This window comes from Cheilinus undulatus, linkage group 15 (assembly GCF_018320785.1).
Source record: "Cheilinus undulatus linkage group 15, ASM1832078v1, whole genome shotgun sequence".
Lineage (NCBI taxonomy): Eukaryota > Metazoa > Chordata > Actinopteri > Labriformes > Labridae > Cheilinus > Cheilinus undulatus.
The window spans coordinates 17926321-17943808 of record NC_054879.1 but is presented as its reverse complement, the minus strand read 5'-3'; the positions used below and the strand labels follow the sequence as shown (position 1 = coordinate 17943808).

Below are 17488 nucleotides of genomic sequence, written 5' to 3'. Positions count from 1 at the left end.
CTTGGCAATTAACTGAAATATTGAACTTCCTGTTGTATCTTTCAAAATAAAGCGTCGTTGTCAAAATACTATATTTTTGAGACAAAGGGAATGGAAATTCCTTATGATTAAGGATTTCTCAAAATATAGCAGTTATGTCGAGTGATATTTACATTGGCGCAATACAATTCAAACCTTTACTTTATCCTGAAAGGTTTTATTTTGGAAATAAAAGGCTACGAAACTAAATGAATCTACACACCATCTCGGTATTGTTTGACATCCAGTTTGTTGAACTATCAGTTGTGATTAAATCCCCATAACTAAAGGTAACATAATTGCATTATACCTTCACCAGGAAGAGAGAGCTGGAGACATTAGAATATGAACAGTTTTATTCTGAGTGCAATCTGATTTAGCAAAATGCCACATTAAATTATAGTATCGCTTATACACCTGCAACTGCTGCTCACACAACATCAAAATCATACGCCTAGACCATGTAAATTAAACAGATTTAAAATATAATAATTAATTATTCAGTCTGATCATTGCGTAGGTCATGCATTGCCTAAGTGCCCAGATATGCAAGGTTTTGCTGAAGCCTAACTGACTGTCATTAACATTTAAACCATCTAACTACCAATTTAAACAGAAAACTGACAACCATATCACTCTGTGAGGGCCTGTAAACAGCCTTTAACTGTGTTCTACTTCGAATTTTACATTTGTTATGATTTTTGTATTCAAAGTTTAATATGATTATCAAATAACAGTACTGATCAAAAATAGGCTGCAATAACTATTATGAAAATATCAAAGATCTACAAAAAAAAAATTAAGTGGCTAAGAGGACAGAGCAAATAGAACACAGGCTTCATTAAACAGAGTGCTTACACACACTTGTCATAATGATTGACTTAGCAGTGGGCTTAGGCTGAGGCAATAAACTGAAAAGTCATTTTGCATTTAAGAATTACTGAGCTGTAGTATTGACAGTTACAGAAAATATTTTGAATGTTAATGAAAAATTGCAGTTAAGAGCCCTGTACACTATAGTTATAAAATGGAATTTTAGATAATGCAGATTCACACGTAGAATGGCATATCAGTGATTGATTACAAGTAAAAATATGGAGGTTTTTACATTTATTTACTATAGCCCTTTAAGAACTCTTATAAATGTAAGTATAATAAGGAGGTAAAAAATAAGCATGAAATAAGACTAAGAATTATTTGAACTGCATTGTCACATACAACTGAGGCTTTTTATTTGATTTGATTAGACTCTTTGAACATTTAGATAGAAAAAATAAAGCCAATATTCCCATAGAAGCATCTTGCTTCTCTCACATATGTAAGACAATACTGTGTGTCCTGTCTGAATTGGAATTCATAATGCATTTCCCTCAGATCCCTAGCCTTTAATTTCTTCCTGTCAATGTTGTTAATAAATCCATGTATTCAAAACTGTGATAAATGCTTTATATATTCTATTCAAATTAAAAATATTTTGTCAAACCCGAGATTGTCTCTGTATAGAAATGATTAAAATATTCTCTCTCATTAGGTTCATGGTGAAGAACTGTTTGATTAAAAAGAATCAAGAGGCAGCTTATTATTGGGGTAACTAAACACATGGTAGTTGTCTGATACTACTTCTAATTTGTATGCAGTGCCACCTTGTGGACAACTAATAAAACTGCATATGTGAGACGGCATGAATGAGAAAATGAATGAATGAAATAGCAACAAGAAATATGACAGTTATTCTGAAGCCTTTATAATCGTCTTCTGGGATCGTTAAGTTTCTCTGATAAAGTAAAAAAAAAAAAATACACAAACTCTGGGCCTCTCAGTTGTTTGAAGAGGTCGGGAGATTATTTCAGTGTTGCAGCTAAGGGTTTTCTATTTAACCCTAAATACCTTTCCATCTTCATTTCAATAAAGGGCCATAACACTGTACAGAAACATTTGTTACAAATGATGGATAGGAGCTCACTTGTAAATAATGTTTTATCTATTACTAGTCCAGTGCAACTTGTCCAATACTGCCCCCTAGTGCCAGTGTATATTTTTTGACCTGCAGCCATATCCTCTCTCTCTGACACAGTCCAAAGGTTCACACACAAAATCAAATATAATTTACTATATACAGCATGATCTGAAACTAAGAAACCTTTTACCTTTTCAATTATTTCATGGCTTTATCAAACACCACTTGTGCCTCACTATCAATAAAGCGTTACTAAAAAGCCAAAAACCTGCTTTTAGAGGTGATTTTGAAGCTTGAGTTGAAAGAGAGCTGTACATATTGTATATTATCAATTTAGTGTTTGTTTCAAACAGCTTTTGCTGTTTCTGATCTGCATTCTAAGTAGAGCTGCGTTAAACAAGTAAGCCTAAAGTAATAACCTATAGACCACCGTGTAAAAATGTAACCCAAGTGTTGCCCTTGGTGAATATGGTGCATCTGTGGTGCATATTTTCAGGCCTGCCCACAGATTTGGCTGGGCCCCCAACTAACCCAAAGAATGGGCCTTCCTCAGTTGTGATTTATTGATAGCATCATTGCATGTTTGTTGGATCAGTAGCATTGGTGCTATTACTCTGGCTAACAGTTACTTAATTTTGAAGCTGAAAAGTGTGTAAAAATATTATAAGGTTCTGATTCTAAAATGATTTATTTGTGCCATTTTGACCCCTTTTAATCTTCCATCCATTTTTTTCCACCATTGTTTGCCACTTTTAATCAATTTTGCCCATTTTTGCATCTTTTTTTTCAACCAATTTCTGCCATTTTAAACAGTTTTGCAACTTTTAATGCATATTGGTGCTTTTAAAATCAAAATTCACCACCTTTACTGCCCATTTGCTACTTTAATTTGCCACTTTTCATCAATTTTGCGCACTTTTGCCCATTTTTGCAAATTTAAACGCATTTTTTGTTGATTCAAAATCCATTTTCACCATATTTTTTACCTTTTTGTCTCTATTAACCCATTTTTGCTACTTTCTGCCTATGGTTGCCTTTGTTGACCCATTTTAGCCACTATTAACCTCTTTTCACAACTTTTTACTTTCATTTTTGTCAATTCTAACAACATTTTATTATTTGTAATGCCCACTTTTGCCCCTTTTAACCCATTTCCGCCACTTGTAATCACTTTTCATTGGTATTTCTGCTGGTTTTGCTGCTTTTAACCCATTTTTGCCACCTTCTGTCTATTTTGTATTTGTTTCTGTTGATGCGTTTTTGGCATTTTAAACACGTTTTTCCACTTTTAACCCATTCCTCCATTTGAAAAATCCTCTTTCAACTCCTCTCCACAATTTTTTTTGCCATTTCTAACCCATTTAGTTATGTTTTGTTAGTTATGTTAGTTAGTTATGTTATGTTAGTTATGCTTGCAATTTTCAAGATGGCTATATATACTACAGCATAAATAAATGTAAAAAATGTACTTGTTGTTTTGATATGAGTGGTTATTATTCAGGTAAAAAAACAAACAAACAAAAAAAAAAAACGGTTATCACAGGTTAACTTTACAGTGGCCCATGATTTGCTGACCTCCATGGCCCCGAATTTGGCTGGGCCCCAGAAAGCTCTCCCCTTTATCCGCCCTTACGGGTGTCCTTGCATATTTTAGCAGCAATAGTCAGCTAGGAGTTATGGCAGTTGGTTTTGAACCAATTTAAGTTCCTGTGCCCCCAATGGATCTTTCAACAGTGTGACCCAAGCAAAGCAGCCATGCCTGTGTAACACAAAGATTTCATTTAGAGAAACCTCAGCTCATCCTTTATCAGCTGACCAGCCGTCAGCATATTCACATAAAGCTTATCACGCACAGAGCTCTCCTCTACATCAAGACACAGTCTCCAAAGTGTCCCAGCTGCTGGCTGCAGTTTATCAGCATCATTGGAATGTGTTGAAATGTGTTTTGGTGTGTATGTAAGACAGTGAATCCTAACTCCCTCTACTTCCCATGTCTGAAACTGTGCAACACACAGTCCTTGGGTACAAAGATGCAGAAACCTCTTTTCATCAGGGATAAAATGAACTTGGCAGCAGCGGTCTGAGGGTTTTGGCTTTCCTTTCAAGGTCAGCCTCACTTTGAGAGAGGCACTTTTTGCTCACATTTTGCATATATTTCAGGGACTACACAAGACAGATGGAGCAGGCACAAAACTGAATAGCAGCATACAGAGTTTCACTGATCTATGTCCACTGATAAACCTTTAGATGCTAGAGAAAAACATTCTCATATTAATAGTATCATAACATTTGTCCTTGTCAAATTATTGCCCCTAATGGAATTAATTTTCTCCCAAAAACTGAGTTTATTTGGCCTTAATACATAAAATGAATCATTTTATTTCATTTTATTTCATTTCAGTTAGTGTCTGCAGTGTGTTCAAGTGCTGTTGTCATGGTAGCCTTGGGTTCTGAAATAGAAATCTTTAAAGATATATTTAGAGGTGTTTTGGAAACTTCTAAAATACATAGTGTTTTTTTGCTATGATGCAATAATCTTTTGTAACCCAGTAAGAAATTTCAAGTTTGTTTTCCTTTCCAGTCATTTCCAGCTTCCTTATGAAATACAACCCAGTAACGCAACCCAGGCTTATGTCATTGTTGTTTTAAATCAGTCTTTTAACAACTGGTTGTCAACACCGTGTTGGTGTTTGCTGGGAAACTGCTGGTAGAATCTTATTATAAATTTATTTACTGGTGCCAAGAAACATTTAGCTTGGGTGTACTGTTGGCAGGGACCAAGCCAAATAGTCAAAATATCTGAGCATACTGTAGTGGAGTGATGTCTGGTCTCTCCACTGCTACATGTTTAACTATTTGTCATGTTCCTGTAGCAATGCAAGGAATACACAAAGAAAACAATAAGGCCTTTTTCTTTTTTTCTTTCTTTTAGAATGTGGAAATAGACTCTCTCTTGCCTGTCAATTTCTATGCAGTGACATTTGACAGGTTTACTGATGTATGTACACTCACCAGCCACTTTATTAGGTACACCTGTTCAATTGCTTGTTAGCATAAATAGCTAATCAGCCAATCACATGGCAGCAACTCAATGTATTGAGACATGCAGATGTCATCAAGATGACATGCTGAAGTTCAAACCGAGCATCAGAATGGGGAAGAAAGGTGATTTAAGTGACTTTGAACATGGCATGGTTGTTGGTGCCAGACAGGCTGGTCTGAGTATTTCAGAAACTGACGATCCACTGGGATTTTCACACACGACCATCTACAGGATTTACAGAGAATGATCTGAAAAGGGGAAAATATCCAGTGAGCGGCAGTTGTGTGTACGAAAATGTCTTGTCAATGTCAGAGGTCTGAGGAGAATGGGCAGACTTGTTCAAAATGATTAAAAAGGAAACAGTAACTCAAAAAAGCACTCATTACAACTAAGGTATGCAGAATACCATCTCTGCATGCACAACACATGGAACCTTAAAGCAGATAGGCTACAGCAGCATTAGACCACACCAGGTGCCAATCCTGTCAGCTAAGAACAGGAAACTGAGGGTACAATTTGTACAGGCTCACCAAAACGGGATAATAGAAGATAGGATAAACGTTGCCTGGCCTTATGAGTCTCAAGTCAGATGGTAGGGTCAGAATTTGGTGTAAATGACATGAAAGCATGGATCCATCCTACCTTGTATCAGTGGTTCAGGCTGGTGGTGATTTAATGGTGTAGGGGATATTTTCTTGACACACTTATGGCCCCTTAGAACCAATTGAGCATCGTTTTAACACCACAGCCTACCTGAGTATTGTTGCTGTCTATGTCCATCCCTTTATGTCCACAGTGTACCTTCTGCTGGCTACTTCCAGCAGGATAATGCACCATGTCACATAGCTCAAATAATATCAAACTGGTTACTTGAACATGTCAATGAGTTCACTGTACTCCATTGACCTCCACAGTTAGCAGATCTCAATCAAAAAGAGCCCCTTTGGGATGTGGTGGAATGGGAGATTCACATCACGGATGTGCAGCCGACAAATCTGCAGCAACTGTGTGATGTTATCATATCAACATGGACCAAAACCTGTGAGGAATGTTTCCAACATCTTGGTGAACCTGTGCCACAAACTATTAAGATAGGTGAAGGCAAAAGAGAGTCAAACAAAACCCTAGAAAAGGGATGCTTTTCTTATTAAAAGCCCTTTGAATAACAATTTAATAATGGCTTCATCATGGTTTTAGTCAATTTTTGGAAAGCTAATTTTGGCAACCTCAGAACAGACAAAGCCTTACACCCACCCCCCCCCCAAGATTTTTGATACTGCGTCTGTGGGTCCCAGACCCCAAGTTGGGAACCAGTGTTTTAAGCATTTGGAAAGTATACAGAATAGCCTGATTGTGGTGCTTTTGATTTTTTCTCTCTTTTTGCTTGATTTATGAAAGGATAGAAATAAAATTCAGAGGCTGTGACACTATGACTATGACTGATGGGTGAAAACAAAACCATGGTCAAATCTGTTGCAAAATTGTCCTGTACTAGGTTTGATATAAATCAGCGCTTCTTCAGTTTCACTCTGTCATCAAATGCTTAGATAAGGCAATCAACCTTATGTGAAAACTCCAACTTTATTGATGTTGAATGAAGAAATTATAAAGTACTGAGTGTATTTTGATAACTTCACTAGTTGCTACAACAGATTCAACAGATTCAAATTTCTTGAATTATATACTATAATTATATACCAAGTGAATAAAAGATTCAAGTTAAGCCAACATTTTGTGGCATGAATGTAGTCGTACCAACTGTTTGATTTCAGCCAACTTAAGTACTGTATATATTCATACTGGAAATTTTTTCTAGCCTATGGCTAGAAACCTCCATATGGACAGCATATTTTATTGTATTCGATACTTATTTAATACAATAAGTTCAAAAGCAACTTATCCACAGTAGCATGAATCTGAATATGAGGGTGCAACAAGCTTTATGCCATAAAGGAGGAGGCTGGGGTGGAGGAGGTGAAGCTTTGCCAGCAGCAGCATGGTTCATCAACATTAATGCAAGCAGGGATTAGAGAGAAGTAAGTCATATTTAAATACACCGCTGTGTTGAGAGAAAGAGCTGTGAAGGGCTGCTAACATCAACAAATACACAAACAACTCCTTATAAAACAACATTTCTGTAAAGATTTAAGTCTAAATTCAAGCCTTCTGTCCCGTCCCTTTCACCTATAGTATTTCTAACAGCTGATCTCAAGTTTCCCTTTTAGTCATGAGTCATTATGAGTCAGGTGTAGAGATCTCAGGTTACCACTGTGATTAATCCATTGTGCAGACTGTATAGCTTTTAAAGCCAACCAAACTTCAAGATTTTTAGTACTAGCCTTAATTTCTAATTCTTGTCCAGCACACATGAACATTTGATGTATACATTCTGCTGTATGATTTCAGTGCAAACATGGGGGATAGAGTCACTGCCTTGTGGTGTTATAGTAGTCTAGCTTATTACCTCAGTTTCAAAAATGAGGTAATCAGACTATATATAAAAACTAAGTCTTCAAATGTTATATACAGTATGTGTGAAAGAAACTGTCCTGAGGCTCTGCTCTCATTCATATTGAGGACAAAAACATACACTGAAAGATTATGAGTTGGCTGGTACATTAATTACTGTTTGATTCCAATGTGACATTCAACGCAAACATTTCACCATTCAGCTTAGAAGTTAATTGCTCTTTGGACTCAGTGCAGCATATATAGACTATTTTAACATTTCTGTCAGCTGTAAATCTGCCACAACAAAAAGGTCAGCAATCTACATAGAAAAATGGTAATGGATTGCACAAATGAAAAGCATGCTTTTTTTTTAATCCAACAGTCAGTTCAGCATGCATTTCATGTTGGAAGATAATAATTCTGTTTTTCGTATTGTTTCTTCTGTCCTCATTACTGTATTAGAGTTGCTGTGCCAAGTTCATTTTGGACTACGGTGTGTGTGGGATAAAAACTCATGAATGAATGTGGTGGGCCTGAGTATTTATACAGCTAAAAGCACACCCTGTGATTTTCAGCCGGGAACGCTGTCCAGTAAAAATAAAGCCAGCATCTATTCGGGCTTTCATACAGAGCAGGGAGGCTCAGTGGACACAAGCCCCAGACAGAGACACAGACACCCTGCCCCGCATCACTGGGCAGAACCCTGTCCTATCCATGGCAAAGGGCTGTGTTGTTTCAAGAATTCACGGATGGTTTTAATCACTGTCATCACCTTGCTGCCCTGATAGATTAGCCTTTTTTTGCACAAAACTGGGCAATTACTTTTAATTTAAAGGCAGTAATCATAATAAGTTGCACAAACAAGGCCATGTTGCTGGATAACCCAGGGAGATGTCTAATTAATAAATTACTGTTTAAATATGCATGCTCTTTTTATGCCCCTGCACCATCTATAACCAGGGACAGAAAGATCCATCCAGAACACTTTGATGGCTTTGAGAGATTTTCTTTAAACTTCATACAGATGCCCACTTTGATTCAAGGATGAACTAATTGGATTCTGAAGGTCATAGGTCAAAAGTCAGGGTTATGGGCCTCATGTCCATCCCTTGCTTGTGAGTATGATGTCTCATAAATACTTCTGGGAATTCTTCTCGAATTTTGCACAAATGTTCACTCTGGATCAAGGGTGAACTAATTATATTTTGGAGGTACAAGGTCAAGGTCAAAAACCACCACACAAGCCCAACTAGTGCATCACTGTACTTTCACTGTCTGGCAATTGGATACCTCATAATCACCAGTCTTTTTAAAGATAAAGAACTAACACTGCAATAAAGAATACAGTTTGTTGCATGAAAAGTTTGATTTTGAATCCTATCATGCGAAAACAATGAACATTTAATAAATGTTTTCAAAAATAAAAGGCTAGCTGTATATAATGCAGGGGTTTGTAATTAGTAGCCAATCAGCAGCTAATGCTAATGCACCTATGTATTTCTCTAATAGTCTGAAATGCACATTGCAGCTTTGTCTCACATCTCCAATATAATGGGATCTAATTATCATAAATCAACATTAGAATAGACTGAGATTTTTCCCAATGTTTTTTTGGAAAAGGTATGCTTAAAGTTTAGTTAACAGTTTGGTTTCATTTGACCTCACTGGTAAGTATGATTGAGTATCATCTGCATAACTATGATGATTTATGGATATTTTCTGCATCATATTACCTACAGGAAGTAAATACAATCATAGCACAAAAGTACAGAAAATTGGAAGGAACATGCATTTGTGGGATGAGCAGCAGAGCTGAGTGTGTGGGTTGCACCCATGGAAAATATGAAAAATTGCCAGCTTATTCTGCCGTTGACTTTTGTTTTGGTGTTTAGTGGACAGGATGATTGTAGTCTGAAGAAACAACACATATCGGCAATTTAACAATTTATTCATTTAACAAACAGCAGCCTCAGTAGTGTGTGGAGGAACCAAACACAGTCTCGACAGCCTTGCATATCCTCGTCATCCTGCTTACCAGCCTGGTCACACACTGCTGTGTAATGGCATGATAAACACCACTCTGTAGGGGCCAACGTTGTCACCTTGGAGGATAGAGTTCAATACAAGACTGGCTGCAGAATCTCATCTCAGTATCTCTCTACCTGAAGATTGCCTCCAATGATGACGAGTCTTGTTTTTTCCAGTGAGGGTCATGCCGCCCCACAACATCACACTGCCTCCACCAAAAGATGCTCCTCTACTGTTGCAACAATCAGTATGTTCTTCGTGTTTTCTCCACACTTTGACCCTATGATCCAACTGTGGTAGGTAGAATCTGTACTTATCGCTGAATGTAACTTTCCTCCACAAGTTCAGGTTCCAGTGCATGTGTTGCTGACACCAGCACCAATCAGGATCCTGATGTGAGAACCTGGGGGTACCAGAAGCTCAAAACAAGGGTCAATAGCAACAGGAAAATAAACTATTTTGCAGAGAAGTTTTGGCATGTTTTTCATTGGGGCAGTCCACACACTCAGCTCTTCTGCTCATCCCACAAACGCATGCTCCTTACAAATGTGGTACCATTTGAAAGGGAAACAAACAGGCTTTCTAATGGTATGAGATATACTGCAAAGAAGCATAGTTATGACGACCAAACACAAATATCCTTCCTTTCTGGGCTAAGATTAAATAAAGAATACTCATCGGTATGATCGCCAAACCATGACTCACATTGTTTAAAGAAACGTTTTATCGATATGCAAACTGAGATTAATGTGACAAATTTGGTTCACATCTGCTTAACGTGTCCTTACTTTATGCTGAGAATTCTGTGAGAAGAGTCTGTGAGAAATTGTGATGATCTGCTTTGTTGAATCAAAATTGAACGGGACAATAATAAGGACAAATCCTGTCTGGGAAACTTGTCAGTGATTTTGATGAATAAATGTGTCCCCACAACTTGAAAAGTTCCTATCTGAAAATGTAATTTGAAAAACATAAATAGCAGACCTTCAACTATTAATTTGGAAACCATGTATAAAAGAATACTGAATCCTGTAATCAGTAGTGTCATTGTCTGACTGACTGTAGCTTCTTGCTGAACATAATAAAAAAAGGGCTTTTCGTGTGTTAAGGGTCTTGCCGAAAGATTGGAAAAAACATCTGGGGATTGAACTGTTTATGTTAGCCACCTGACTTACCTATGTGCAAAAGCCACCACCCACTTCCCAGCTGTTCATGAATTAAATTTCAAATACTTCTACTTTTGCAAAACTAGGTATGTTTGAATCTTTTAAAATCTTTTACATCAGGAATTACTGCCTTCTCTCAAAATGGAACAGTGTTAGAAAAATGAATACGGAGTCCTGAGTTTAAATTGTTCATTGGGCGAGCAGCACAATAGTGCTGTGTGTTTTTTGTTGTGGAGTGCCAGTGTGATTTAAAGCTGCTGACAGCACCAGACGCTTACACTGCACTAGGCTCCTGCTGTCTCTCGTCCTCTATCATTTGTATCGATGGAAATAGCCTGTCTGCTTGCCTGACAGTCAATCATTACTTCTCTCTTCTTCCTCTCTTGCACCCCTGCCCCTTCACAAACCACAATTCTGCATGTCCTTAAACTCTGTTTCTGACCTCAGATCCTCCCCACACTTTTTCGTTCTCTTCCCTCTCTGCTTCTTTTCTGTTAAGGCTTTTACAATAATTCCCAAAATCACAGTTACTTTGAACAGCTAAAGCTGTTAAATAACCACAGAATTAATAAATACAACACCTGAACTAATTCAGCTTTTGCCAGAGTTACATTGTTTTGCCTGAGTACATTTTATACAAATATGGAGAACTTCAGCTGCGCTTTTATGCATATGGATCCTGCCAAATTGGAGCAGATCAGTCAGAGGTTATATATAAAACTGTATTTGTGTCAGGCCATAACAGTTTTATTTATATAACTCTTAGACCAAAAATAACTTACTCATGACACTGTACATATTAAGATGGTCCATGATGTAATTCTCATAACTGAATGATTAAACCTTGGAATTTTTAATGTGGTTGCTAGATTGTAATGGCACTAATATGAAACCCCAGATGAAAGCTGCAAATGTTTTTTTTGACTGACTGGGAGAAAGAAGAGGAGGAATATTATAGAGAAAATATTCCCTGAAAAGGTTTGGACTTAGAAAAGGATCTGAGATAAACAGAAAAGACCGGAACACAGAAGATGGAGATGGTTGGATGGTTTAACAGCAGGGTTCATTGACCCAGAGAGTACATACAAATATACAAAACATTTTCTCTCACTCTCTCACTCTCTCACACACATCGAGAGAGAGACAGAGAGCGACAGAGACAGAGAGAGGGAGGCCCAAAACAGTACCTGTGTGTAGAATAATCCTTCAGTGTGGTTCGCATCTGTGTCTGCAGAGAGATCTAGCAGCTTTCTTTCTACCTTTGTTTCGGTGTTGTGATGTTGATGTTTTGCTCAGAGGTTGGAACTTGTTAGATTGTTTATTTAAAACTTTTGGATGAAATGACTGCACTATTTTGCATTGTTTACTTATGGGTAGATTTATATTCCTTCATAATCTATGATGATTTTGAAAGACTTTACATGGATGGCACAATACATAAGATCAAAGATACAATCATCATCATTATAAACCATCATGGTCATCAGTTATGGATGATATCAAATCATATGAAGAATACAATCACCAATAGTAGTTGCACAGATACACCAAACTTTCTGTTTGGATAAAGACTTGTTTTTCTAGGTAGATAAATAATTTTTAACATGAACTTAACCATGCAAAAAAAGACATTGCAATGGATTGAAAAGGATATAATAGGCCAATGGGCACATTTGAGTTGTCCAGTGAGCTGTCTGTTAAAAAAAAAAAAAAAAAAGAGAAATTAGACATATTTAACATCACTCGAGCTGCAGAGTTGCTGCGGTGGCTTAACCAAAGTGCTAAAAGAGACTACTAATTATGCAATTAATTGCGATTCAGAGCAAAAATTTGTGCTCTAATTGTAGAGTTTTATCTCAATTAATCTTGACAACTCTGAAAAGCCAATGTCAGTGTCTAGATACTTTGTAATATTATGACTGAGACTAATTTAACTCACCAGTGGTGGTGCAATTGGAAACAATGACAATAAAAAAAACTTGATTTAACAGGCAGAAACTCCAAGCAGAGGCAGAATCTTGAAATTTGCCAAAAATGAACTTGACCCTAAAAGTGGAGCAGAGAGAAAGACAGACAGGTAGAGACAGAACAAAAGAGACTGACTTCTTTTTTTTTTTAACTCTTAGAGTGGTAATATCAACATGCATATGAAGCAACACTTGTTTTTTAAGACATCTATAACAATCATAATCTTGATGTAGGCTGAAGAGATGGTCTAATAATAATTACAGCAGGCAATTCAATGCGCAGCTGTTGCACTTTATGATATAATAATATGTTTAAATCTGTAAGCATCATATCTCGCATCCTGTAAAAATATATCATTCTTCTTTAAGGTTTTCGAGGTAGCGCCCAGTACTCGGCACTTTCCGGCACTTTCCGTGTGTGTTGATATTGGGCTCGTCACCGCCTCTCCCAGACTGCTTTATGTCTGGCAACACAGACCATGCGCGGACGCCATATTACCGAGCACCCCTCCCCTTCAGCCTCGTCACAGCACTGAGCCACAGAAGCAGTGCAGGAGGCTACATACTGAACAACGCTACCGCTGGGGAGGACCAGTGATACAGCAAAACCAAGACCTAAAGGAGGATTCCGCGGAATGGATTAAACCTTCGTGCGCAGCTATAAAATCGTATTCGATCTCACATCACTGATTGCACACTGGATATAAGGTTGCTTGTTTTGATTTTCTTTCATTTGAGCAAATCCAGCAGCTAAACGACTATAGTCTGTGTTTAGCTAGCCGGTGATGGAGACTGGCAGCTAGCTAGCCGACGTTACTCCTCTTTTAGGCTAGCATCTTCTGTAACGCTAATATATACTGCAGTTATTCCTGCTTTTAAGACAAGTGGCCGTTACAAAATCCACAGAGCACGAAAGCAAACTACCTTGTGCTTAACTGGAGCATTAATGGATAACGTTGGTAGTTAGCCGGTGAATTACAACGGGCATCAGCTGACGACAACTCGCTAGCCATCAGAAAGCGGCCACTAGCTTCTGTTGCCTCGCTAACTGTCATCAGAATACGCTGAATCTTGTACGAGAGGCTGTTAATACTGGCATAACTTTGCCTGACGTTTGAGAATAGCCCTCGCTTGGTGAAGATATTTATTTTGATCGTGTTGTCTGTTGATCGTAGTTTTGTCAAGACGGCGCCGCTAACGAACTGCAAGCTTATTGCATACTGTCAGAGACCAACTACTCCCCGGACTCTCTCGAAATGCATCATCCGGACCCTGCAGGAGACTCTGGCAGTGTTAGAAAGATGGCGCATCCGGCTGTCTTCCACAGAAGGGGTAGCAACACAGGCAGTGGGAGCGGCTCCTCGTTGTCCACGCCGGCAAACCCGGTGGTCGATAACAGCCACGTCCCTGCTGATGATTATCAACCTTCCCTGTTGATACAGTGCCAACCTCCTGCTGGTTCTTCCTCCCCTGGTCCCCATCATATTCCACCCCACAGCCTGAATTTGCTTTCCCAGCCCCAGGCAACACAGTCATCTGGAGCTCAAATTAAAAAGAAGAGTGGTTTCCAGATCACAAGTGTGACTCCAGCACAAATATCTGTGAGTACCAACAACAGCATCGCTGAAGATACAGAAAGCTATGATGACCTGGATGAGTCCCACACAGAGGATCTCTCCTCCTCTGAAATCTTGGATGTTTCCCTGTCTCGAGCTAATGACATAGTGGGTGCAGAGAGAAGCTCTTCAGAAGAGACGCTGAATAATTTTCATGATGCAGAGACCCCTGGAGCTGTCTCTCCAAACCAGCCTTCACACCCTCATGCCCTAAACCAGGTTCAACACCACAGTGGAGCTATGGTTAATGGGACTGTGAACCATCAACATCATCATCATCCTAATCATACACATGTTTACCCGCTGTCCTCTGGATCCGGGAGCACCCCATCGGCCCTGGCTTCAGGAGCGTTACCTTGTGTCACCCCGAAAATGCCTTCTAATGTGGGGGTTCAAGAGAATGTTTCCCAGGTTGCCCCTCCAAGTATTATTGCCCAGTCTGTGGGGGTTGTGGCCCCGGGATCTGTCCCTGGAATGCACGACTCTGCTACAGGCACTACAGTTAGCATAGTTAATCCCCAGACCAACAGTGTTAGTAATGCGAATAGGGTGAGCTCTGCCAACGTGCCTGTGAAAGGGGGGATCAGCATGAGTGCTAGCAGTAGCAGTGGTGGCTTTCCTCCCAATGTGATAAGCAGCAGTGGGGGGAGTAGTGCTGTTACAGCTGTGGGTAACCTTATTAGTACTAATGTCAGCATTATCCAGCAACAGCAAAACATGAACTCAAACCTCTCCATGACAACCACAACCAATGCTGGTGTTGCTGCTGTCAGTGCCTCTGGAGGGATGGGACTCTCCAGTGGGATCCAAGGTAGAGTTGGATCTGTTGTGCTGCAGTCAGTGAGTGTCCCTGTCACAGCTGTGGCCGCAGCACCTATACCATCTACTCCTGCACAGCCCGCCCTCCCTACAGCCCCTGTAGTGGCTACCACCAGTTCTCGCTTCAGGGTGGTGAAGCTGGACTCTAGCTCTGAGCCCTTTAAAAAGGGCAGATGGACTTGCACTGAATTTTATGACAAGGAGATCCCTGCCTCTGCTCCCAGCTCCTCTGCATCTGATACTGGGGCTCTCAGCATGCGTCACTTTGTCTCTGAGAGCTTTGCAGGGGCCTCGGAGAGGGAAAGCACAAGTGGTAGTTCTGTGAGTAGCACTATGAGTACATTGAGCCATTATACGGAGAGTGTGTGCAGTGGAGAAGCTGGGGGACCCCAAAATGCCCAGGATTATGCACCCCCTCCTCAGGGTTTTCAAGGAATCCTCCCCAGTGGCTTAAGCATGGGAGTGTCTCAAACCCAACCTCACATGCACTTGCAGGATATTACCCATTCTCATGTTAAGACTACTGTGGCCCCCTCCGCACCCACAAATGTTAATCAGCCTGCTCCCATGTCAGGCCACCAGACAACACTCGGGCTCTGTGCACCTGCTGTACACCAGCAGCAGCTCACCTATGCCCAGGCAGTTGCTAATCAATCAACAGGCTCTACACAAGGCGTAGTGGGTGTTCAGCAACAGAAGATGGGCTATGCCTCCATGCCGCAGCAACCAACTGCTACCCCCCAAGCTGCTCCAGTGCAAGTGAGGCAAACGGAGTACACCCAGGCTCACCAAGGTATGCCCCAGGCTGCTGCTTCTCTGTCTTTGTCCAACCAAGCTGGATCAGCACCCCCTGGGCCTGGCAATGGAGCATGTCACATGGTAGGGGGACTGCAGCAAACACAGGCACTCGTTCACACCCAGCCCCAGCAGCCCACTTCCCTTCAGGCCCCAAGTTCCAGTATGCCATCTCCAGTTGGAGTACCTGGTCTTGGCCAACAGCCCCAGAGTCACCCTGGCCAACTAGATATCCAGCAGCAGAAACCGCAGTCACTCCCACCCCAAAATCAAAATCTGGGCATGGGCACCCAGCTGCCTACAACAGTCCACCAGAGTCAAGTGTCAGCATCAAGTGTTCTCCCCCCCAACTCTCAGAATGATCCCCAAACCCAAAACACTGGAAATGGTAGTAGAATCCCCCCTCAGAGTGTTCCTCACAGCCAACCATCTTGTGTCAGCTTGTCCCAGGACCCCAACAGTGCCCAGGCCCTGGCTCATGCTGCCCAGGCTAGTGCCCTCTATGCTAGTCTGCCCACCTTCACCACAACTCAGCTGCAGGATGCCCAGAGGTTGCTCCTTCAGCACCAGTCAGCTTTGTTGGGGCTGCCCAAGCTCTCAGGAGGGGAGGCTGGAACTGGATCCAGCACCGGCCAGGGTCAAGAAGCGGAGGGCAACGCTGCTACCGCCAGTGCCTTAACTGCTTCATCTGGTCTCAAGGCTGTTGATGGAGAGGAAGATGGGTAAGAGATTCTTTTTACTTACTTGTGTCCTGTTCAAATAATATGAAATGTTACAACCAAACTGTAAATGTGTTAAACCCAGGCACAATGGAAAAACTTTTTAACACAAGTCTCTCAGCCATCTCAAAGTAGATTACTCCTGTTAAATGGGTCTTTGTAGTAAACTCAACATTCAGAGTCTGTTTGAGCGGGGTCATTTCACTGATTACTGCATTAGCTGTGAGTGGAGAAAAATGTTATTGTTTCCTAGATAACCAGCAGACAGGGGCCTGGCTGCCACAGTCTGCCTGCCCTCTGTCAGTGATACACAGTGCAGGGCTCAGCTGAATGTGACGTCTCTCATCTTTATCAATTGACTGCAGCGAATCAACATTTTACCTACCCTGATTCCATGGTTAAATTCAGACTGACGTACAGGGCACAATTTCTGCCAGGAGCACAGTTTTCTTGATACGCACTTGGCATATTTGTTACTTAAATGCGACAAAAAGGCAGAGGTTGTATGGAAGTGTAATTAGCATTATAAATAGGTGGGAAATGCAAATGTGATTGTAGTGAACAAAATGGTCCTATTTAACAGATCAGTCAATTCATAACTTCTATTTTTTGTTTGTATTCTTCCTTTTAAGGCAGGGCTTGAAAACAGCCTACACATTTAAGAAGTAAATGTTCTTGCTGACATGATAGCAATAGCCCAATTGTCCCTTTACATCACTAAGCTCTTTGACATTTCAAAATCTCAGTCTAGTTCTCCTTTCTTTCAACAGTTTGCTGGTAGCAGCCAGTGACAGCTTTATGTTGTTAACCAGCAGAAAGTCCAGAGGAATGTTGTATAATGAGTTTTAAAATCTTATTTTGGGGGCACTAGGGATTTCACCTCGCAGCAGCAACAGGAAATTGTTTACA

General features: G+C 40.3%; 1 protein-coding gene across 2 annotated transcripts in view; it reads left to right on the top strand.

Moving 5' to 3' along the window:
• Positions 1 to 13178: 13178 nt before the first annotated feature.
• The window catches only part of LOC121522614 (TSC22 domain family protein 1-like), a 44271-nt gene continuing 39961 nt past the window's right edge, over positions 13179 to 17488 (top strand). The window contains exons 1-2 of one of the 2 annotated variants that reach the window (XM_041807158.1): positions 13179 to 13338; positions 13806 to 16582. In XM_041807158.1, the coding sequence (XP_041663092.1) occupies positions 13887 to 16582 (2696 nt within the window). In that variant the 5' untranslated portion in view covers positions 13179 to 13338; positions 13806 to 13886. Of the gene's footprint in view, positions 16583 to 17488 lie in introns of both variants that reach the window. The other variant, XM_041807157.1, reaches the window with a different exon arrangement.